The sequence below is a fragment of the Sus scrofa genome, chromosome 12, assembly GCF_054392235.1.
Source record: "Sus scrofa isolate SSC_HxYL_T2T_F1_AM1 chromosome 12, Sscrofa_HxYL_maternal_Yorkshire_Landrace_v2.0, whole genome shotgun sequence".
NCBI classification, from domain to species: Eukaryota; Metazoa; Chordata; class Mammalia; order Artiodactyla; family Suidae; genus Sus; species Sus scrofa.
The window spans coordinates 27,645,265-27,669,706 of record NC_139394.1 but is presented as its reverse complement, the minus strand read 5'-3'; the positions used below and the strand labels follow the sequence as shown (position 1 = coordinate 27,669,706).

General features: G+C 47.0%; 1 protein-coding gene across 5 annotated transcripts; it reads right to left on the bottom strand.

The window, feature by feature from the left end:
• Positions 1-1,828: 1,828 nt before the first annotated feature.
• Positions 1,829-20,523, bottom strand: NME1 (NME/NM23 nucleoside diphosphate kinase 1). 5 transcript variants are annotated; one of them, NM_001204759.1, is made up of 5 exons: positions 20,364-20,456; positions 9,928-10,057; positions 5,159-5,260; positions 2,627-2,739; positions 1,829-2,147 (listed from the first exon to the last, which is right to left on the bottom strand). In NM_001204759.1, the coding sequence occupies exons 2-5, from the start codon at positions 10,051-10,053 to the stop codon at positions 2,030-2,032; spliced, it is 459 nt and encodes a 152-aa protein (NP_001191688.1). In that variant the 5' UTR covers positions 10,054-10,057; positions 20,364-20,456; the 3' UTR covers positions 1,829-2,029. The 5 variants fall into 5 exon arrangements, with proteins under 5 accessions (NP_001191688.1, XP_005668988.1, XP_084838672.1 ...); XM_005668931.4 differs by having other exon boundaries at positions 1,840-2,147; positions 20,437-20,523; XM_084982546.1 differs by lacking the exon at positions 20,364-20,456 and adding an exon at positions 15,883-15,970 and having other exon boundaries at positions 1,840-2,147.
• Between the last annotated feature and the right edge of the window lie 3,919 nt (positions 20,524-24,442).

Sequence of the window (24,442 nt, the reverse complement as noted above, 5' to 3'; positions counted from 1 at the left end):
GGCTCGGATCCCGAGTTGCTGTGGCTCTGGCGTAGGCCGGTGGCTACAGCTCCGATTTGACCCCTAGCCTGGGAACTTCCATATGCCATAGGAGCGGCCCTAGAAATGGCAAAAAGACAAAAAAAAAAAAAAAAAAACTGGGGTGGGGAGGGGGGATCCCAGCAGTTACATAGAGGTGGTGATGGGTGATGGTGAAGGTTCTGATCCTTGAGGTGCTCCAGGGACTTGGTTCCCTCAAGCCAGTTCAAGACAGTTACCACCCCAACATCCGCCTTCCATCAAGTTGGGAAGGGAAGTAGGATTATCCCTTCCTTTCAAAGGTACAACCTTGAATTTACCACCTTTGCTTTTTCACATCTCTTTGGCCAGAACTTAATCTCGTGGCTGTATCTAGCTGCAAGTGATACAATCAAGCTACTTCACATAACAATCACTTCCCATAGTTACCATTTTCTTTTCCTTTTTTATTTTTTTTTCTGTGGAACACTTAAGATCTACCCTGTTAGCAAATTTCAAATATACAGTACAGTATTACTAACTAGTCATAGTGCTTTATGATAGAGCTCCAGTTTGAGATTTTAAATAAATAATTTCCATCTTATCCCAGTTAAAGCAACCAAATCAGTATCATAACAAATCAAAATGATTTACAGGATATCTCTTTCTTCTTTTGAGGTCATCCCAGAAAGCCAGATCCACTATCCACATAGCTTTATTTTTTTTTTTTTTTGCCTTTTGTCTTTTTAGGGCCAAATCCGCGGCATATGGAGGTTCCCAGGCTAGGGGTCTAATCAGCGCTGTAGCCGCCAGCCAGATCCTTAACCCACTGAGTAAGGTGAGGGATCGAACCTGCAACCTCATGGTTGCTAGTCATATTCGTTTCTGCTGCACCATGACAAGAGCTCCTAGCTTTTCTATTTTAGAGAAGCTACAACTTCTCACACTCGCCCAGCAACTGAATTCCCTAAGATCTTCTCAAGAGCAGGAAAGGTTATCTTTTTGTTTTGTTTTGTTTTGTTTTGCCATTTCTAGGGCCGCTCCCACAGCATAGGGAGGTTCCCAGGCTAGGGGTCGAATCGGAACTGTAGCCACCGGCCTATGCCAGAGCCACAGCAACTCGGGATCCAAGCCGAGTCTGCAACCTACACCACAGCTCACAGCAACACCAGATCCTTAATCCACTGAGCAAGGCCAGGGATCGAACCCGCAACCTCATGGTTCCTAGTCGGATTCGTTAACCACTGAGCCATGACAGGAACTCCAGGAAAAGTTATCTTTTATTTCCAGTGAATCCTCAATGCATAGTACAGTCTTGGCAACCTAGCAGATCCCTGACGGATAGCTGTTGACTGGTTCAGTGCCAAGAATGGATGGAAGACAGGAGGGACAAGAGGGACAGATAAAGAGTGTGTGTGTGTATGTGTGAGCTCTCAGGCCAATATAAATAATTTATATACTATTTACACTCTCAGATAAATACCTTATAAGTTATAAATGTATAAATTATAAAATTATAAATTATAACTCAGGGAGTTCCTACTGTGGCAGAGTGGGTTAAGAATCCGACTGCAGCAGCTCAGGTCAATGTGGAGGTGTGGGTTCAATCCCCAGCCCAGCGCAGTGGGTTAAAGGATCCAAAGTTGCCACAGCTGCAGCGTGAGGCACAACTGTGGCTTGGATTCAGTCCCTGGCCCAGGAACTTCCATGTGCCATGGGTGCAGCCATAAAAGTTTTTAATTAATTAATTTATTTATTATAGCTCAGGTAGGCCAGAGTAGGTGAAAAGGAAAAAAAAAAATACAAAGCAACACGACAAGACAGAGTCATCTCAGAGACTCCTTCCTTGCGATGAAACATTTTAATCTGATGGTAGCACATAACACTGTACAGGGAGCACTCACAGCTCCAAGAGTTCCCCTCCAGATGAAAAGGAAGTTCTCAGAAATAACTCGATTTGCTAGAGCCTGGTCCCCTGCCCGTGGGAGAGAGGAGAAATGGAATGGGACAAGCGCTGCGGTCTGCTTTCATGTCACTCGTAGATCCAGGCCTGAGCACAGCTCTTGTAATCTACCAGTTCCTCAGGGTGAAACCACAAGCCAATCTCTTTCTCTGCGCTCTCCACAGAGTCACTGCCATGGATGATGTTTCTGGATGGACAAAGAGAAGGCCGAAATTACCAAGACCAGAAGGACTAAACTGCCCAGAAGCTCCCCTCATTCCCACTGCTAGAAAGCCAACAATCACTGGAGTAGGAAAAAAACAAAGCTCCATGTACATTATTCCATGTCAAAAGCAAAAAACCCATGACTACCAGGGAATTAGGAAATGCCCTCCCCACCTCCATCCCTTCTAGCAACACTGATGCAAGCAGTGGCAGCCTTCAGGAAGGACTCTGGCCAGCAAAGTCCACTGCACCAGGTTCTGCTCTCACAGCAGAGGGGCAACCAGTGATGTTGATGACCGAGCAGAGAGCCTGCCAAGCCAAACACCAATTTAAGATGGAAAAAAATCTGATTCCAAATTGATCAGTATATGGTATCATATCTATCCCCAGTTTCAGAAACAAATTCTTATGGCACCTAACTTGGAATTTATTTAGCAAAGGGTAAAATGCACCAACTCCCACCTGCCGACTTGGATGCAGAAGTCCCCTCGGATGGTCCCAGGCTTGGAATCTGCAGGGTTGGTCTCCCCAAGCATCACTCGACCTGTCTTTACAACATTCAGCCCTTCCCAGACCTCCAAGGACAAAAGAAGATATGGTCAAGGAAGAAAACCAATCTCAGTAGAAACTTAATTCAAGAAAAAAAAAGAAAAAGCCCCCTTAAAATGAGATTCATTCATTTATGGAGCATTGACGTGTTCTAGCACTGAAAATACTGGTTTCCCTGCCCTTTCTACAATCCATTACATATATATATATATTTTTTTTTAGGGCCTCACCCACAGCATATGGAGATTCCCAGGCCAGGGGTCTAATCAGAACTATACCTACACCACAGCCACAGCAACACAGGATCCAATCTGCATCTGTGACCTACACCACAGTTCACGGCAACGCTGGATCCTTAACCCACTGAGCAAGGTCAGGAATCAAACCTGTGTCCTCATGGATGCTAGTAAGATTCCTTAACCCCTGAGCCATGATGGGAACTCCTCTACAATCCATTCTTGATAAATCTTTTTGGCCAAAACCACAGCACACAGAAGTTCCCGGGCCAGTGATAGAACCCATTCCTCCACAGTGACCCAAGCTGCTACAATCACATTTTTTTTTTTTTCCTTTTTATGGCCACACCTGCAGCACATGGAAGTTCCCAGGCTAAAGGGTGAGTCAGAGCTGCAGCTGCCAGCCTATGCCACAGCCAGAGCAATGCTGGACCTGAATCACAACTGCGACCTACACTGTATCTTACAGCAATGCCAGATACTTAATCCACTGAACAAGGCCAGGGGCCAAACTTGCATCCTCAAGGACACTACGCCAGGTTCTTAACCCACTGAGCCACAACAGGAACTCCTGCAGTTGAATTCTTAACCCACTGCACCACGGTGAGAACTTCCCAGAGTGGGCCTTACGCCAAGTGTAGGAGTTAACATCATGGCACAGTGGGTTAAGAATTTGACTGCAGGAGTTCCCGTTGTGGCATAGCAGAAACGAATCCAACTAGTATCCATGAGGTTATGGGTTGGATCCCTAGCCTCGCTCAACGAGTTAAGGGTCCAGCATTGCCATGACCTGTGGTGTAGGTTGCAGCCATGGCTTGGATCCAGTGTTGCTGTGGCTGTGGCGTAGGCCAGCAGCTGTAACTCCAGTTTAACCCCTAGCCTGGGAACTTCTGTATGCCTCGACCCTAAAAAGCAAAGAAAAAAAAAAGAATGTGACTGCAGCAGTTCAGGTTGCTGCGGAGGCGCTGGTTCAGTCCCCGGCCTGGGCAGTGGATTAAAGGATCCAGCATTGCCACAGCTGTGGCTTAGGTAGCAGTTGCAGCTCAGATTCAATCCCTGCCTGGGAGCCTCCGTATGCCACAGGTGCAGCCATAAAAATAGGAAAAAATAAAATAAATAAAAAATTAAAAAATAAAACACCAAAATGTAAAAAACTTCCCATAGCTTCCCATTCCTACATGATCTGGCCTCTTTGCCTGTGCCTCTGAACCCATCGATGAGAGTTTTATGCGTAAAAGGGAACCCAACCTTCCCTTTTACCTGCCAGGCTTCCACTACTCCAAACTTCTTTTTTTTTTTTGTCTTTTTGCTATTTCTTGGGCCGCTCCCGCGGCATATGGAGGTTCCCAGGCTAGGGGTCTAATTGGAGCCGTAGCCACCAGCCTATGCCAGGGCCACAGCAATGCAGGATCTGAGCCGCGTCTGCAACCTACACCACAGCTCACGGCAACACCGAATCGTTAACCCACTGAGCAACGGCAGGGATCAAACCCGCAACCTCACGGTTCCTAGTCAGATTCGTTAACCACTGCGCCATGACGGGAACTTCCCCAAACTTCTTTCTGTACCTCAAAAACTCCTCCACCCCAGGTCCCTTGCACATGCTATTTTCATGGCTGAGACTGCTCTTCACTGTGAAATGTGTGCAAGGCTGGCTCCTTATCATTAAGATCTCAGCATAAAAATCACATTGCTTGACCGCCAAATCTAAAGTGGTCACTTGCTATCACAATATCCTATTTCATTCATCCTATTTCAGCTATCACTAATCATTAGCAGATATGTATATTAGGTTTCTTTATGATCTGCCCATCCTCCCTGTTCAAGAAATGTAGGCAAGGAAAGCTATGAAAACCATTACCTATTTTGTCTCATTCTTGACTGTGTCCCTAAGGCCTAGAAAAGAGGCTGGCACAAAGATTACAACCAATACATACTCAGAGAAGAATCACTGCTTTAAACAAGAAACCGTCTCCCTGCCCTCCAGGAGCTTACAATCAGGCAGATTTCTTCTGACCGCTCCGCATGTGAGTCTTCAGTTCCCCAAGCAAATGTATTTTGTCTTTGGTGACTCAGAGAGCTGACTCACATCCTAAATGTCCAACGCCCCAGCCTCCGTATCCTCTGGCATCAGAAGCAGGAATCGCAACATTCCCTCTTCCCTCCCAACTGAGTCATTCACGCCAGCATCCCACACATGTCCACTCACCATGGCAACCACTGGCCCTGAATGCATGTACGTCACCAGGCCAGCAAAGAAGGGACGGTCCTTCAGGTCAATGTAATGCTCCTTGAGAAGGTCTTCGGAAGCCTATTCCGCAGGATAGAGAATGAGAATTGTGATTATTTCCCACTTACCCGTCCTGCTGTTTGAAATGTGAGCTCTTAGCTCACTTGTTGTAACAGAACAACCAACTGTTACAACCCAACTCTTGACTTTACTACAGGGAAGGAGTGACAGTTACTAAAAGTGCTTCAGCTTTATACCAGTTTTCCCCTTGCCAGCCTGGATTGATCAGGATAAAATTATAGAACATTAGAACTGAATCCAGCCATGGAATTTTTTTTTTTTTTTTTTTGGCTACACCCTCGGCATGTGCGAGCTCCTGGGCCAGGGATTGAACTCACGTCTCAACGGCTGCAATCTGAGCCACATCAGTGGCAACGCCAGATCCTTAACCCACTGTACCCCCAAGGAGCTCCATTTCTCTTCACATTTATTTAGAGAATAAAGGCCCGGTGAGGAGATTACGCAGTTCCCACAGTTACCTACCAACCACCCAAAAGTACGTGACATCTGGCAGTAAGTAATTTGACATAAGAGGGAATTACAATCTTTCATGTCAAAAGGCTGGTGTTTGGGAACAAATCAAGTTAACGAGAGAGCAAACCACCTGCTCAGCAAGGCCAGCTCGACTCTTTTGTGTTCTCTCGTCCCCACCGCAGACATACGTGTTAAGGGTCTAAAGAGGTCCATTAGTTTTCCCAGTTCTGTGGGGCTGCAGCGCATGGCACATCACACACCTCGGTAATACACACAAATGTGGGAGGGTTGCTGCCGAAAGCCACAGCCTGAACATCCTATCATTCAGCCCCCATTTGAGTGTCAATTGCCAAATGACACAGCGATGGGATCACTCTGTGTTAGCCTTCACCCTGACCCATCCCGTTCAATCCAAATGCAGACCTGCAAGGGGTAGTCTCCTCACACACACTGATGACCCTCCCTTACCACAGTACTCTCTCTCTCTCTCTCTCTTTTTTTTTTTTTAAGGGCCACAGCCTATGGAAGTTTCTAGGCTAGGGATTGAATTAGAGCTGTGGCTGCCAGCCTACGCCACACCAGATCCAAGCCACATCTTTGACCTACCCCACAGCTCCTGGCAATGCCAGATCCTTAACCCACTGAGCAAGACCAGGGATCGAACTCTCGTCCTCGTGGATACTAGTAGGGTTCGTGACTGCTGAGCCGAGCCAGGACAGAAATGCCAGAATACTCTTTTAATTCTGCTAATTGGTTCTGATGATCTTTACTCTGCAAAACAGATCAGAGGCTTTGGGGGGAGGGGGGGAGAGGCGTGGACTGGGCTCAGGTTTTCCCTCACTTTGCTCCACATCAGATTAACATAACCCTGTAGGCTCATGGCAACTATCCCTCCTCCTTGGTGGAGAATTTCACCAAGTCCATGTCCTTGACAAGAAACTCAGTATAAAGGTCAAAACGTATGCACTTAGGGGTCAAGAGACCCAGTGGCAGAGTTCCTGTTGTGGCTCAGCGGGTTAAGAACTGGACTTGTATCCATGAGGATGTAGGTCAGACCCCAGGCCTCGCCCAGAGGGGTAAGGATCTGGTGTTGCCAAAAGCTATAGCGTAGATTGCGGATGCGGCTGAGATCCCGAATTGCTGTGGCTGTGGCATAGGCCAGCAGCTGCAGCTCTGATGGATCCCACCCTGGAAACTTACATATGCTGCAGGTGAGGCCAGAAAAAGAAAAGGAAAAAAAAAAATATCCCAGCTGCATCATGGACTAGGTAGCCACACATTACTCACTCTCTCTAAGCCTCAGCTTCCTCATCACCAACAACCATGGACATAGGAATAAGTATCTCTCTGGGTTGTCATGAGAGCTAGATGAGAAAACACATGTGCCCAGCACATGGCAAATACTTGATCAACGATACTTTGGGGAATTCCCGTTGTGGCTTAGTGGAAACAGAATCCAACTAGCATCCATGAGGACACAGGTTCGATCCCTGGCTTCGCTCAGTGGGTTAAGGATCCGGTGTTGCCGTGAGCTGTGGTGTAGGTCACAGATATGGCTCAGATCCCTAGTTGCTGTGGTATAGGCCAGTGGCTGCAACTCTGATTCAACCCCTAGCCTGGGAAACTCCTTATGCCATGGGTGTGGCCCTAAAAAGACAAAATAAAATAAAATAAACCAATGGGACCCCATCAAACTTAAAAAAAAAGTTTCCTTCCTGGCTCAGTGGTTAATGACACTGACTAGGAACCATGAGGATGTGGGTTTGATTCCTGGCCTCGCTCAGTGGGTTAAGGATCTGGCATGCTGTGAGCCGTGGTGTAGGTCAAAGACACAGCTCAGATCCTGTGTTGCTGTGGCTGTGGTGTACTCCAATTCGACCCCTAGCCTGGGAATTTCCACATGCCACGGGTGCGGCCCTGAAAAGCAAAAAATATTAAAAAATAAAAAATAAACTTTAAGAAAAAAAATACTTCTGATTTCACTTTACCTTCAAAATCTAATATACGAACTCTCTAGAAAGCACTGCTTGTCCAATACCTGACTCTAATCATTCCATCGTGCTTTCCCCTCAACATTAACATCAGTCTACTTCCTTTTGTATTAACACAGTTTTTCTAAAACATCACATAGGAAATAGGTTTGAATCAAACTAAATTTGGAGTTCCCGTTGTGGCACAGCAGAAACGAATCTGACTAGGAACCATGAGGTTGCAGGTGCAATCCCTGGCCTCACTCAGTGGGTTAAGGATCTGGCATTGATGTGAGTTGTGGTGTAGGTCACAGAAGTGGCTCAGACCTGGCATTGCTGTGGCTGTGGCTGTGGCATAGGCTGGCAGCTGTAGCTCTAATTGGACCCCTAGCCTGGGAACCTCCCTATGCCTCGAGGGCAGCCCTAAAAAGCAAAAAAAAAAAAAAAAAAAAAAAACCCACACTAAATTTAAAATGCACTACGGAAGTTCCTACTGTGGTGAAGTGGAATCAACAGTGTCTCCGAAGCAGCAGGGATGTGAGTTCGAACCCCAGCTCAGCGAGTGATAAGAATCCAGCATTACCACAAGCTGCAGCATAGGTCACAGATGCAGCTTGGATCCAGCATTGCTGTGGCTGTGGCACAGGCCCTAGCTACAGTTCTGATTCAACCCCCAGCCCAAGAACTTCCATATGCCACAGGTGCAGCCACAAAAAAAGTAAAGTAATATGCACTAGGAAAGTCCAAAGTTAACTTTTAATAGGAAAAAAGGTGATCTCCTAATTTATTTGCTTTGGAAATTTAAATTCTCATTTGCCAGGTCTCTTTGACCAGGAGTTCTTGGCCAACCAACCCTTTGCATTTTTTTTTTTTTTTACACCACACCTATGGCATATGGATGTTCCCAGGCTAGGGGTCGAATCAGAGCTGTAGCCACCAGCCTACACCACAGCCACAGCAACACAGACTGGAGCCATGTATGTGACCTTCACCACAGCTCCTGGCAATGCTACATCCTTAACCCACTGAGCGAGGCCAGGGATTGAACCAGCATCCTAGTCAGGTTGGTTGGTAACCCGCTGAGCCACAACAGGAACTCTCCACCCTCCCCCGACCTTTTTTTTTTTTTTTTTTGGCTGCGCCCAAGTCATACAAAAGTTCCTGGGCCATGGATCGAACCAGCACCACTGTGTGACCTGAGCCACAGCAGTGATAATGCCAGCTCCTTAACCCACTGCACCGCCAAGGAACACCAATCCTTTGCATTTTTTGAAATATTGCTTTGTAGGTGTCTTGCAAGTGTGTCTGCTCTTTGCTGTTTCAGGTGGGCTTTCCCAAGGGCAAAACCACAACTTCCCTCTAAATGCCCTGATCGTGCTAAATACGAGGTGGGTGATAAATAATGATGGAATGATTTCTTTGCTGAAAAACAACCCGCCTCAAATGAGGGGGAAAGTTCTCTAAAATTATCTGCTCAGGAAGCTCAAGACAGGGAGCTCAAACACGCTCAGGGCTTTGAATCAGAGATCACAGTGCTGGAGTTCCCTGGTGTCCCAGCACTGTCACTGCTGTGGCATGGGTTCTATCCCTGGCCTGAGAACGTCCACACGCCACAGGCATGGCCAAAAAAACCGAGAGAGATAGAGAGAGAGGGCACAGTGCTGCAGTAATACGTGGAACTCTCCATTGCTTAGAAAAAAGGGAGGCTATTTCCAATAGTCCCAAATAATTGCTTTTGTTCTAAGACTCAGCAGAGATAGCAGGTCACCAAGGAGTTTCCAGGTTTCAGGACATTTGTGTTCACCCTAAATGGAGAAATCTAAAAAGGAGGGGAGGGGAGTTCCCATCGTGGTACAGTGGAAACGAATCTGACTAGGAACCAGGAGGTTGCACGTTCGATCCCTGGCCTTGCTCCGTGGGTTAAGGATCTGGCGTTGCTGTGAGCCGTGGTGTAGGTCATAGATGTGGCTTGGATCTGGCATTGCTGTGGCTCTGGCGTTGCTGTGGCTCTGGCGTAGGCCGGCAGCTGTAGCTCCCATTGGACCCCTAGCCTGGGAAGCTCCATATGCCTCGGGTGTGGCCCTAAAAAAAAGACAAAAGAGACCAAAAATAAATAAATAAATAAATAAAAATAAAAATAAAAATAAAAATAAAAAGGAAGGGAGGGAAGAGATGGAGAGGCTCACCTATGAGGCTCCCCTGTACTATGAAGTAACAGACATAGGGAGAATGAAGTCCACTTGCCTGCATGAATTTCATGGCAACGAGGCGGAATCCCTTCTGCTCAAAACGCTTGATGATCTCGCCCACGAGGCCGCGCTGGACCCCATCGGGCTTGATGGCAATGAAGGTGCGCTCGCTGCTGGCCATGGTCCTGGGGATAGACAGGTGAAGGGATGAGAGCACCCTGGATATCCTGCTTACATCATTATCCGCCTCAAGCGGATTACCCCATAAAACTGGTTTAAGGCTGTCACGTCAACGCCAGCACTCTCTGCTGAAAACTTAATTCCGCCTCCGTCCTCTCATCTGTGAACTAATGTCCCAAAGTGAAGAAGGGGCTATAATTTCTATCCCATTTGACTTAATAAGCTTCTATGAAGCAGGTGAAGGAGGTAATCCAGAGGACACGGCTGCCAAGTCGTCCATGAGCTGGACCTCCAGGCAAGTGAAGGTTTCTCACCCCCTCCCCGACCTGGGAATATACACTCTGTACACGGTTCCCATAGTGGGAGCCGTTCCAAGGATGCAGCCTTAAGAGAGTCAGGTGTTGCTAAGATGAGATCATCTGGACTGAATATGTGACTAAACCCAGTTAAGGCCTCTACAGAAAGTTTAAGATTCCTTTTTTTCTTTTTGTCTTTTTGCCTTTTCTTGGGTTGCTCCCATAGCATATGGAGGTTCCCAGGCTAGGAGTCTAATGGGAGCTGTAGCTGCTGGCCTACGTCAGAGACACAGCAACGCGGGATCCGAGCCGCGTCCGCGACCTACACCACAGCTCACGGCCACGCCGGATCCTTAACCCACAGAGCGAGGCCAGGGATCGAACCCGCAACCTCACGGTTCCTAGTCGGATTCGTTAACCACTGTGCCACGATGGGAACTCCGAAAGTTTAAGATTCTGATAGGCGGCTATGATGATCTACTTACCCCACAGCTGGCCAAGACAAGCCTGACACGTATATTCCCTTGCTTATTAAAACTGTCACCTTCCGGAGTTCCCGTCGTGGCACAGAGGAAACGAATCTGACTAGGAACCATGAGGTTGCAGGTTCAATCCCTGGCCTTGCTCAGTGGGTTATGGATCCGGCATTGCTATGAGCTGTGGTGTAGGTCGCAGATGGGACTCAGATCCTGAAAATGCCGTGGCTGTGGTGTAGGCCGGCGGCTGTAGCTCCGATTTGACCCCTAGCCTGGGAACCTCCATGTGCTGCAGGTGTGGCCCTAAAAAGCAAAAAAATAAATTAAAAATAAATTAAAATTAAAAAATGTCACCTTCCGGAGTTCCCGTCGTGGCGCAGTGGTTAACGAATCCGACTAGGAACCATGAGGTTGCGGGTTCGATCCCTGCCCTTGCTCAGTGGGTTAACGATCTGGCGCTGCCGTGAGCTGTGGTGTAGGTTGCAGATGCGGCTCGGATCCTGCGTTGCTGTGGCTCTGGTGTAGACTGGCAGCTACAGCTCCAATTCGACCCCTAGCCTGGGAACCTCCATATGCTGTGGGAGTGGCCCAAGAAATGGCAAAAAGACCAAAAAAAAAAAAAAAAAAAATGTCACCTTCCGATCTGGAGTGGTCTGCCTCTTTCTTTGGGCTCTCCTTGCCCTTCATGTGCAGGGGCCAGTTTGTGCACACTTGGTGAACCGGCCAGGAGCCTGAAGAAACTGGCCTTGGGAGTTCCCGTCGTGGCGCAGTGGTTAACGAATCCGACCAGGAACCATGAGGTTGCGGGTTCGATCCCTGGCCTTGCTCAGTGAGTTAAGGATCCGGCGTTGCCGTGAGCTGTGGTGTAGGTCGCAGATGCGGCTCAGATCCTGCATTGCTGCGGCTCTGGTGTAGGCCGGCGGCTACAGCTCCGATTCGACCCCCAGCCTGGGAACCTCCATCTGCTGCAGGAGCGGCCCTAGAAAAGGCAAAAAGACAAAAAAAAAAAAAAAAAAAGAAAGAAAAGAAACTGGCCTTGGGAAAGGGTCCTCCCTGGGTGAGAGCCCAAGTTGGCCATCGACCTCTGCGTGCAGAGGGGTGGCCCGTAGGTTTGATGCTTGTAGATCCCCACATGAGAACAGGGATGTCCTAAAATGCAGGCTGCTTTAATACATTTGTTTGATAAACTACACAGAGCAGCAAAGACGGGAAATGAATGGCTGCCAGAGTGGGTTGGCCTCTACGGTGGGCAGGCTGCTGGCCAAAGATGCACAACTAGAGGCTGAAACTCAATTAGACAGAGGGAAGGAGAACCAAAGTTAAAGAATAACGTGAAGGCGTCCACTACTCTGCCAGCTGTGGAGCTGGCGGACAAGGTAGAACAGGATAATAAGTTGGAGACCTGTCTTGATTCAGTGGTAACAAATCAGACTAAAAACTGTGAGGCGGCAGGTTCGATCCCTGGCCCCATTCACTGGGTTAAGGATCTGGCATTGCCACAGGCTGGGGTGTAGGCTGAAGACAGGGCTCAGATCCAGCACTGCTGTGGCTGTGGTGCAGGCCAGCAGTCAGCTCTGATTCAACCCCAGGCCTGGGAACTTCCATATGTTGGCGGGTGTGGCCCTAAGAGGACAAAAATAAAATAAAATAAGTTGGAAACCTGAACCTGCCACTTGGCAAAGCTAGGAGAGAACAAGCTGCAGCCGATTAAAGTCCAAGTGCTGTGACAAAGCCTGATTAGGACACTAAGAGGCAGAATCCCTGGGAAAGTGAGGCGCACAAGGGGGAGGATGCTGTGTGATAGACAATGAAACAGGTGAAGGGCCCCATGCAGTTCAACCCCAATACAAATAAAAAGTTCAGTTACCCTAGACTTCGGATAATAGAGACATATACCCCAAGGAGAAAAGCTGTGTTCCTCTTCTCTCCCTTGAAATTGGAACTCTTACCATGTCTTTGAAGTCTAAACACCCCAGGAGATAACTAACGAAAAGACTGCCCACAGAGACTGAAGAAAAAGGGAGAGGAGGTGTGTGTGAAAACACAGCCGGCTCTAGGAACTCCCTCACACAAAATCTAAGCCACAGCCTCCAGAGTTTATTCATCGAGGGCAAATACACTTTTTTTTTAGTCATCTCCACAAAGATTAGTAAAAAGCTTCTGCCACGTGAATGGATACCTGATTCAGGGCTAAGGTTTTGGAGTGAAAGCTATGGATTCTGTTTCTGTTTATATGCTCATATGTCTATGCATGTATGTTACGTACAGGTAATGTTTTCTATCTCAAGAGAGTATGGTCAAAATTAATTTGCAGAGTTCCCATTGTGGCTCAGCAGTAACAAACCTGACTAGTAACCATGAGGATGCGGGTTCAATCCCTGACCTCGCTCAGTGGGAAGGGCAAATAAATAAATAAATAAATACAAGACAGGTATTAAACTAATTAGCCTATTTGGTATATTAAATTACATGGAAAATACAGTCAAATAAGAAGTGATGTTAGGAGTTCCCATCATGGCTCAGCAGAAATGAATCTGACTAGCATCCATGAGGACGCAGGTTCAATCCCTGGCCTCTCTCAGTGGGTTCAAGATCTGGTGTTGCCGTGAGCTATGGTGTAGGTTGCTGATGTGGCTCAGATCTGGGATTTCTGTGGCTGTGGTGTAGGTTAGCAGCTACGGCTCCGATTCAACCCTGAACCTGGGAAACTCTACATGCCACAAGTGTGGCCCTAAAAAGACAAAAACAAACAAACAAACAAAAAAAGATGTGGGTTTGATCCCTGGTCTCACTCAGTGGGTTAAGGATTGGTGTTGCCATGAGCTATGGTGTAGGTCATAGATGCGGCTCAGATCTGGCATTGGGATGGCTGTGGTGTAGGCTGGCAGCTGCAGCTCCAATTCCGCCCCTAGCCTGGGAACTTCCAGATGCTGCATGTGTGGCCCTAAAAAGAAAGGAAAAGGGGAAAAAAAGCGATGTTAAACTTTCTTTAGGTATATTTGTATGAGATTTGTAAAAATCTGCTATGTCCTGATATAATGTTATCAGTTATAATTTTTTTAACTAATTATTTTTGGAGAGGCCGCACCCATGGCATGAGGAATTTCCCAGGCCAGGGACTGAACCTTTGCCTTGGCAGCAGATTGCCATGGATTCACAGCAGTGACAATGCCAGATTCTTAATCCACTGAGCACCGGGGAACTCTCATTATAGTTTTAAAGTGGGAGTTCCCACCTTGGCTCAGGGGTTAATGAACCCAGCTAGTATCCATGAGGATTTGGGTTCGATATCTGGCCTCGATCAGTGGGTTAATGATCCGGCACTGCCGTGAGCTGTGCTATAGGTCACCACACCAGCAGCTGTAGCTCCAATTAGACCCCTAGCCTGGGAACCTCCATAAGCCATGGGTGTGACCCTAAAAAGTAAAAAAATAAAAAATTTAAAAAAAGAATACTCTGATGCTTTTGCAAAACTGTTCCTGCAAAAGCACTTCATCTTCAAGGAGATTTATGGAAAAATTTTGACAAGCATAGGTTTCTGATAATTAAGGTCAACTTGCCTTCATGTGGGAGGAGCACTAGTGGGTTTCCCCACGGCTACCTGCACAGCCTCAGCATATGCCACAGGATAAGAGCCCAAGACCTGTCTCTGTTCTCCTTCCCCACTTCAGTAAAACGAGCTCCTTTCACTGATGACAGAACGTTAACACGTGAAGACTTGACCTTGCTGCAGGCTTTGCTGGAGCATCCGTGCACAAGAGTGTGGGTGGTGAATCCACAGAAAATTCAAGGCCCAGCCAGGCACCATGGCAAAGTTTTTGGCAGTTCTTTTGTTGAGTAAGAGCCAAGTTGTTCCAGGGCTGTAATTAAGAAGGAGCAAGCCTATCTACTCCTAGAAATGTGAAAGAGGTGCAAGCCTTTGTAGGGCTTTGGGGGGCTTAGAGGACTTTTATTCCCCACCGGGCACAGTGCCTCCATCCCTCACACCATCTGGTAAAGAGAGGGCATATGTGCAACTGGGGATCTGGGAAGCAAGCCACCTTTAAGAAGGCAAAAATACTAGTGAAGCAGATTAAAGCTCTGGGCATCTCCCAGTGGGGCTACCATTTTGAATTAGATGTACCTGTGACTCCCAAGGTATGGGCTGTGCTCTGTGGCAGAGACAGAGGAGAACATCCCTGGGAATTTGGTCCCAGCCCTGTAGGGGGCAAAAACTCAATATAACCCACAGAACAGTTTCTAGCAGTGTACCCAGCGCTCCTCCAGGTAGAGCCTCCCAAGAAGGAACCGTACATCAGAGTAAGAACTTCCCTGTGGGAGTTCCAGTCATGATGCAGCAGAAACAAATCTGACTAGGAACTATGAGATTGTGGGTTTGATCCCTGGCCTCGCTCAGTGGGTGAAGGATCCGGTGTTGCCGTGAGCTGTGATGTGGGTTGCAGATGTGGCTCAGATCGGGCGTTGCTATGGCTGTGGTGTAGGCTGGCAGCTGTAACCCTGGACCCCTAGCCTGGGAACCTCCATATGCTGAGGGTGTGGCCCTAAAAAAAAAAAAAAGACAAACAAAAACAAAAAAAACTTCCCTTACTTTGAAGGGGTAGGTTGAGAGTATGTTCTATTGACTCACTTCAAGGCCAGGGATCGAACCGGCAACCTCATGGCTCCAACCTCCCCACTAAGACGCATACCTATTTGCAACAGAGGAGCACCCTGCTGCCAGCCCCCTGTCTCTAGAAATGTGGATGCTCCAGGCACTATAGAGAATGTAGATCTTCCAAAGGTCTGCCCTCGTTCCTGTGTCGGCTTGTAGAGAGTGAGTGAAGGAAATTCCCACGGTGCCTGGTATATACATGCCCAGAGAGAGGAGCGCAGGGCAGCCTCCAGGGGGATGAACTCAGAATGGTTTGGCTGATGAGTCCTGGTCATTAACCCTTTGCACTGACAGCTGGGCTCATCTAAAGGGATTAACCCTATAGCTGGACAAGAGAAAGATGAGGGGTGAATGATCATAAGTAAGCTTTGTGGGGGCAGGATATGTAGAAAGACATTTGGGTTCACCTGCAAGAGCCTTAGGCAGTCCTCCCGGTCTTGCACATCCTGGCTTATAAGGCACTGACATCCTCTGGCAATCAGGAAGCTGCTGCCCTAGACCAGAAATGAGTCCTAGTTGGGAGTTCCCGTCATGGCTCAGTGGGAAACAAATCTGACTAGGAACCATGAGGTTGTGGGTTCGATCCCTGGCCTTGCTCAGTGGGTTAAGGATCTGGTGTTGCAGTGAGCTGTGGTGTAGTTTGCAGACAGGGCCCGGATTCTGCGTTGCTGTGGCTCTGGCGTAGGCTGGCAGCTACAGCTCCGATTAGACCCTTAGCCTGGGAACCTCCATATGCTGCGGGAGCGGCCTTAGAAAAGGCAAAAAGACAAAAAAAAAAAAAAAAAAAGAAATGAGTCCTAGCAATGGACCCTTCAGTAGATATAGCAAACTGGGTGCAGAGGAGGAGGGAACACTGAAGTGCCCGGGGAGGACGACATATTACCAAGGATGCTGGGTGGCCCTTGAAATACAGCGACTCGATTAATGCAGTAACAGCATGTCCTTTGTGTTCTTTTTTTCTTGTTTTGGCCATGCCTATGTCTTGTGAAAGTTCCCAGGCCAGGGACTGAACCTGCACCACAGTAGCAACCCAAGCCACTGCAGTGACAATGCTGGATCTTTAACCTACTGAGCCACCATCAGAGAAAGCCTTGTGTGTTCTTCTTCTTCTTCTTTTTTTTTTTGGCTTGTTTTAGGGCTGTGCTAGCGGCACATGGAGGTTCCCAGGCTAGGGCTCAAATCAGAGCTGTGGCCGCCAGCCTATGCCACAGCCACAGCAACAAGGGAGCAGAGGAGAGTCTGCAACCTACACCACAGCTCATGGCAATGCCAGATCCTTAACCCACTGAACGAGGCCAGGGATTGAACCCGCAACCTCATGGATCCCAGCCAGATTCTTTCTGCTGTGCCACAACGGGAACTCCCGCCCTGTGTGTTCTAAACAACATTGAAGACTACGGCCAAGAGTCTGGGACCACTGACCAGGGCTCCCAATGGGTGTGGAATTGGTAAATTGATTATATTGGCCCCTCCCTCCAGGTGAAGCTTCTAAATATGCTTTGGTTTGTGTGGACACCGCATCTAGCCTAACCCAAGCTTTCCCTTGTCACCTCACAAACCAGGCTGCCACCATTATGGGATTAGAGTAGCTGAGATCCTGTATGGATACCTTATTGAATAGACAGTAATTGTGGGTTACTTTCAAAGGTCATGAGGTACAAAACTGGGCAAAAGAACATGACATTGGAGTTCCCGTCATGGCGCAGTGGAAACGAATCCGACTAGGAACCGTGAGGTTTCAGGTTCGATCCCTGACCTCGCTCAGTGGGTTAAGGATCTGGCACTGCTGTGAGCTGTGGTGTAGGTCACAGACATGGCTTGGATCTTGCATGGCTGTGCCTGTGGCATAGGCTAGCAGCTACAGTTCCGATTAGACCCCTAGCCTGGGAACCTCCATATGCTGAGGGTGTGGCCCTGAAAAGCAAAAAAAAAAAGAAAGAAAAAAGAAAAGAATATGACATTAAATGAAGTCCCATCTCCCCTATGACCCACAGTCAGGAAAGAAAAATGAAATAGTAAAACAGCAGATTAAAGTACTAACAAATTGGAGTTCCTGTCGAGGCTCAAGGGTTAACAAATCCAACTAGGAACCATGAGGTTGCAGGTTCGATCCCTGGCCTTGCTCAGTGGGTTAAGGATCCAGTGTTGCCGTGAGCTGTGATGTAGGTTGCAGACTCGGCTCAGATCCCGTGTTGCTGTGGCTCTGGCGTAGGCCGGCAGCTACAGCTCCAATTCGACCCCTAACCTGGGAACCTCCATATGCCGCGGGAGCAGCCCTAGAAAAGGGCAAAAAGACAATAAATAAATAAATAAATAAAGTACTAAAAAGTAAAACCACCCTGGCCAGGTGGACTGAAGTACTGTCCCAGACTTTGATACATTTGAATGATGAACCAGTAGAACTTGTGGCCTTTTATGCCAGACGAGAGACCCCTGCCAAGATACCCAATGTCTTGGGAAACAGCTCTCTCTGTGGATCAATGGACTGTGCTGCTGAGAACACTAAGCCCCACCCCTGGGTGAGGGGGAATTACTCAGTTTCCACTGGGAGGCTGCAGTCCTGCCACAAGCTGGCCTGTTGAGATGTGCTATACCTGGAAGGGAACATGCACCTCTGAAGAGGGGAGAAGGAAGGGGTCCTGGTCTGGCATATCCCACGCCTACTCCATCTCCTCATGCCAGACAGGGCTGCCTGCCCTGGCCAACATGTATAGCATACATAACTAGGTCAAGTTCCTAGAGCTGCCAACCTCCCTCTCCTCCAGGCCAGATGGGCACATTCGGTTTCCCACTGGAACAATCATTTAGCCACCATTTTTGTCCCCTCCTTTGGCCTGACGGGCATTATAGCACAGAGAGAAGCCCTTACTAAATTCACCCAGCAAGCCTTAAATACTAGCCTGCAAAACCTGTCTTTATGGAACACTTTATCTTTAATGGCAAAAGCTGTCCTCCAAAGCAGGACATTATTACTGCCTGACAAAGGGATTTAGTAAATCAATGGTTCAGATGATGAGGCTCCTGGAGGAGAAAATTGTTATTATTTAGGGAATCGTCTTAATCCATGCGTCTCTTACACATGCCTCTATAATGCTGCTCTGACATCTGCCTCCACTGCAATCAGATGGCTGCCAAATGAGCCGCCTCCACCCTTTGCTGATCTCTCAGGGCACAATGCATCTGGGGAGTGGGGATGAGATTGTGAGAGCTAGTTGCAAGGGGTGGAGTATTGGAGGAGGTCATGGAGAGAATACGTCCCCAGGCAACTAGAGGCTCCTCACCTCTGTTTTTGAAAGGTACACTCTGCCTACTGTCCCCATAGTAGGGGCTGTTCGAAGGACAAAACATAGCCTTGAGAGAGTAAAGTGTTGTTGAGACCATCTGGACTGAATAGATGACTAAACCCATTTAAAGACTCTATGCATAACTTTTAAAATTCTGGTAGGTGACAGCAGCCACCTCAAGCTCCCTTGGTCATTATAACTGCCACCTATAATCTGGAGTGGTCTGCCTTTCTTCAGTCTCTCCTTGCCTTTGTGTGCAGAAGCCAGTTTTTTGTTTTTGTTTTTATTTTTAGGGCTGTACCCACCCTTCTAGCATACAGAAAGGCTAGAGGTAGAATCAGAGTGCAGCTGCAGGCCTACACCACAGCCACAGCCACACCAGATCCACGCTGCATCTGTGACCTACGCTGCAGCTTGTGGCAATGTGTATCCTTAACCCACTGAGTGAGGCCAGGGATCGAACCTGCATCCTTACAGACACTAGTCGGCTTCTTAAGCCACTGAGCCACAATGGGGACTAACATAAGCATCTACTGGGTACCCAATACTATGGCAGAACTGAGACAAGAAGTATTAAGAGAAAAAGAAAAGAATATCTTTCTGGATTATCCAGATGAGGGAAACTACAGTGATAATATGTGAGTGATGTCTAAAACAAGGCAGTATGAAATACAGTTTGACCTACTACCTCAGCATGCTATAACAGGAAGGAGTTTAGAGATTATTTCATTACAATCTTTTCTTTTACAAATGAGGAAACACATCTGGAGTACCAGAAGGAGGGTCACAATCCAGATTTCCCAACCCTCTGCAGCTTATGCTACATCACAAGATGTAATGAATATTCTGACTAACCAATAAATGGTGGATTGTGGGAGAACTGTAGCCATGAGTAATATCTGTTGGAAGAAAGCCTAGAGACCACCTACTTCAGACTCTTCCTTTTACAGATAAGAAGTCTCAACTCAGGACCTGCTCTGCCTCCACAAGATGACAAAGGAGTCCCCTCACCTTGAAAGACAATCCCTATGTGGATAGCAGCACCACCTCCTGGCTCTACCTTCCTATAATTTAGTTGGCCTTTTATTACAACACCTTAACAATATATGTGAATTTTCTGTTTATTTCTCACAGGCCTGCCCCTGAATACAGAGATGATTTACTTCTGTGTCTGTCCCTAGTACCTAGTTACAGAGCCTAGTACTCAATAAGAGCAAAGAAAATGTCTTAAATGATAACCGCCCTGCACCTCCAAGAAAAAGAGACAAGGCCCAAGAACTGGCGGAGAACTCCTAATAGAAGCTACAGACAAGCATGAATTCCCTAGGAGAACATGGGGCTAAAGAGCCACAAACAGCAGTCCCTATACGTGTTCCCCACACCCACTCTTGATACATATCTGTCATTCATTCAGTAAGCACTGAGCACTGCACTCGATATAAACAAATAAGGCACAACCCTTACAGTCACGGACTGATGGGAAAAGCAGCCACGGACAAAGCCGAGTCCACGTGGCGCGGGACGTGAGCTGACAGGTTTGCACCTGTCAATGGGTGCGTCCCTCCCACCCGATCCCCCTGGCCACTTCTCCGAGTGGAACTTACCCGACCTCTTCACCTCCCCCTCCCTGGACCCCACTCTTCTCCCTTTTCTCTCAGGACCTCGAACCCTTCTCACCCCTCCGGGCACTTGGGCTTCAACTCCGTCGCCTGTCACCCGCACCGGAAACACGCCCCAGCTCCTCGTGGTTCCTAGCACCCGCTCGCGCGGAACGCTTCTGCGCATAATCGGCTGCAGGAGAGCCCATTTTGCAGAACACCACTCGCCTACGCTTCCTCCCGACAGTCGGATATCGTTCAAGGGAGCAACTTCCTGAAGTTCAACTTCCGGTACGGCTTCTCCCTATTCTTCTCGCACGCTGCAGCCATCTTTTTTTTCCCTTTAAGATCTGTGACTCACTTCCTTCTTTCGCGAGCAAACTGGCTTCCCGAGAGGTGGCGCTCACACTTTGCGTGAAAACTGAACTAGCGCCTGACCTAGAAGTAGTCAGTGTCCTCGTTTTACATTTGCTCATTCTTTCCAGCCTGTCAAGCAAATTATTTATTGAGTACCTTCTATGTGTCAGATATTGTTTCAGAGTCTGGGGTATAGCAGTAAACTTTCTTGGAACTTCTCGTGGGGTTGGGAATAAAGACAAACAATAAACAAATGAGCAAATTAACATGTAATATATCATAGTATGTAAATATTACTGAGAAAAAGCACAGCGAGGGGGTAGGGTAAAGGAGTACTTTAAATGTTGACTGGTGTGCTCTCTCAGGGGGTGACAGTAGAATAGACCTGCTGAAGTCAGATTACCTGAGAGCCAGTGGACATTAAGTGCTAGAAAATGCAACTGGAGAGCAGCAAGATTATGATGTGGTGGGAAGCCATTGGAGAATTTTGAGCAGGGCATGATATCATCTGATACATTTAAAAAAAAAAATCATTGCCTGCTGCAGGAGGAATGGCTGTGGTAAAGTACAGGATAGAATCAGGAGCCTTTTCAAAAAATGTGCTGGAGCACCTATAGGCAGAAAGAAAGTAAGAAGAAAGGAAGGAAGGAAAGAAAAAACCTCCACCTAAACCTCCCACTTTGAAAGAAAATCACTCCAGAGGGATTATAGATTTGTAAGTGTAAAACTATGTGGATAGGAGTTCCCTTGTAGCACAGCAGGTTAAGGATACAGCATTGTCACTGCAGCAGATTGGGTAGCTGCGGTGGCATGGATTTGATCCCGAGCTCAGAGAACTTCCACATGCCCCGGGTGCAACCCAAAAACCCCCAAAACAAAACAGGTGGCGGCTCAGAGAATTACAAACCTAACTAGTATCCATGAGGATATGGGTTCAATCCCTATCCTGGCTCAGTGGGTTAAGGATCCAGCATTGCCGTGAACTGTGGTGTAGGTGACAGACACAGCTCAGATCTGGCTTGGCCTTGGCTGTGGCTGTGACTGTGGTGTAGGCCAGCAGCTGCAGCTCTGATTCAACCACAAGCGTGGGAACTTACATATGCCGAAGGTGTAGCCCTAAAAAGCAAAAAAACAAAACAAAACAAAAAAACTATGCCTGCCATTTCAGTAAACAAAGAATATGGCCTGTCATCAAGCCATCAGCCACTGCAGCCTCCCCAAAGGTGCACCCTGAAGAGAAAAATAGTATACTGGCCCTAGATAAAGATGCATGTCAAAGGAATAATTTCTTTCTTTCTTCTTCTTTTTTTTTTTTTTTTTTTTTTTTTTTGGTTAGGGTCACACCTGCAGCATATGGAAGTTCCCAGGCTACGAGTCAAATCAGAGATGCAGCTGCTGGCCTAAGCCACAGCCACAGCAACTTGGGATCCAAGCTGAGTCTGTCTTCAACCTACATGACAGCTCTTGGCAACGTCAGATCCTTAACCCATTAAGTAAGGCCAGGGATCAAAACTGCTTACTCATGGTTTCTAGTCAGGTTCGTTACTGCTGAGCCACAACAGGAAATCCTCAAAGGAATAATTTCAATGAGCATTTTGATTGTTGTTGTGTTCTCAATGCATATGCATCTACGTTTTGAAATTAGCAATAATCTTTTGATGTTCCACTAACATTTTTTTTCAGCCATGCCCAGGGCATGTTGAGGTTCCTAGGCCAGGGATGGAGCCCAAGCCACAGTAGCAACTTGAACTGCTGCAATGATAATGCTGGATCCTTAATCTACTGTGCCGCAAGGGAACTCCACTAACATGTTTTATGGTTTGTTTGTTTGTTTTCTCAGTAAAATCTGAATATCCTGACTTCTCTCTTACTTCTTTGGAACAGTTCCTTAGAGCTATCTGAGAGTCTGTCTCCCAAGCTATAGTCATAGAAAGGTCACCAAATAAAACATAATTCACAACTTTTAGGTTGTACCTTTTTTTTTTTTCAATCAAACTACAAAAAGTTTAGAAAAAGAAAACATGGTGGAAAAAATCTTCAGGTGTTCCTGCTATGGTGCAGTGGGTTAAAGGATCTGGTGTTGCCATGGCTGTGGCTTGGATTAAGTTCCTGGCCCAAGAACTTCCATGTGCCCAAGGTGCGGCCAAAAAAAAAATTCTTCAAGACCAAGGGGTAGGCAAGTTTTTAGACTTGCCACCTAAAGCAAAATCCATAAAAGGAAAACTCTGATAAGTTGGATCTTATCAAAATTAAAATCTTTGGCTCTTCAAAAGACCCCAAGAAGAGGATGAAAAAAAATAAGCTGCAGGGTAGAAGAAAATATTTGCAAACTGCATGTCCAACACAGCCCCAGTATCGAGACTATATAGAGAATTCTTACAACTCAACTGTAAAGAAAAAAAAATCCAAATAGAGAATGAGCAAAGAGTTCCCATTGTGGCTTGGTGGTTAACGAACCTGACTAGTATCCATGAGAACTCCGGTTCAATCCCTGGCTTTGCTCAGTGGGGTAAGAATCCAGCGTTGCCATGAGCTGTGGTGTGGGTTGCAGACATGGCTCAGATCCAGAGTTGCAGTCCCTGTGGTGTAGGCTGGTGGCTGGAGCTCTGATTCGACCCCTAACTTGGAAACCTCCATATGCCGTGGGTGCGGCCCTAACAAGCAAAAATTAATTAATTATTAATTAATTTTAAAAAAAGAAAATGAGCAAAAGATAAAAATAGACATTTACTGAAGAGGATACATAGATGGGGAGTTCCCATCATGGTGCATTGTAAATGAATCCAACTGAGAACCTTGAGGTTGTGGGTTCAATCCCTGGCCTTGCTCAGTGGGTTAAGGATCCGGCATTGCCATGAGTTGTGGTGAAGGTTGCAGACATGACTTGGATCCAGTGTTGCTGTGCCTCTGGGTAGGCCGATGGCTACAGCTCTGATCCGACCCCTAGCCTGGCAACCTCCATATGCCTCAGGTGTGGCCCTAAAAAGACAAAAAAAAAAAAAAAAAAAAAAAAAGGAGGATACACAGATGGCAAACGAGCACATGAAAAGATGTTCAGCATCATTAGCTATTAGAGAAATGTAAATTAAAGCCACAATGAGGTGGATTTCCCACTGTGGCGAAACAGAATAGGTTACATCACTGTAGCACCAGCTTGCAGATTCGATCCACAGTCTGGTACAGTCAGTTAAAGGATCCAGCATTGCCGCAGCTGTGGTGTAGTTCACAACTGCCACTCAGCTCTGATCTCTGGCCTGGGAACTCCATATGCCTCGGGGTGGCCAAAAAAGAAAACAACACTACAATAACATTATGCTACACACCTATGATAATGGCTAAAATAAAAAAAAAAATAGTGACAACATCAAACACTCTCAAGGGGGTGGAGAAACTGGATCCACTCATACATTTCTGGTGGAAATATAAAAACGGTACAGCCACTCTGAAAAAGTCTGGCAGTGTCTTGTAAAATGAAACATGTACTTACCACATGACCCAGCAATTGCCCTCCTGGATGTTTATCCCCAAGAAATGAACTTATGTTCAGTTCACACAAAAACCTATACACAGATCTTCACTGTGTGAGTAGGTAAGGTAGGAGGTCTCCAGAGAAAGAACCAATTACAGTTTTCTTGACATAAGAGAGGCCATTTTTGGCCTAAGCCACTTTGTGATCTAAGCCTGGCCACAATGCTTGCCCTTGAACAGGTCTTAGTAATTAATGATCT

Bases quoted from the DNA above. Each gene is read 5' to 3' on its own strand.
- NME1 (XM_005668931.4), bottom strand. From the start codon at position 10,053: ATGGCCAGCAGCGAGCGCACCTTCATTGCCATCAAGCCCGATGGGGTC. The intron at 2,740-5,158 runs GTGAGTGGACAT...TTGTCCTTGGAG, and splicing joins CAGGGCCAGTGGTTGCCATG to GTCTGGGAAGGGCTGAATGT. The intron at 2,148-2,626 runs GTGGGAGTTGGT...TTGTCCATCCAG, and splicing joins TTCTGCATCCAAGTCGGCAG to AAACATCATCCATGGCAGTG.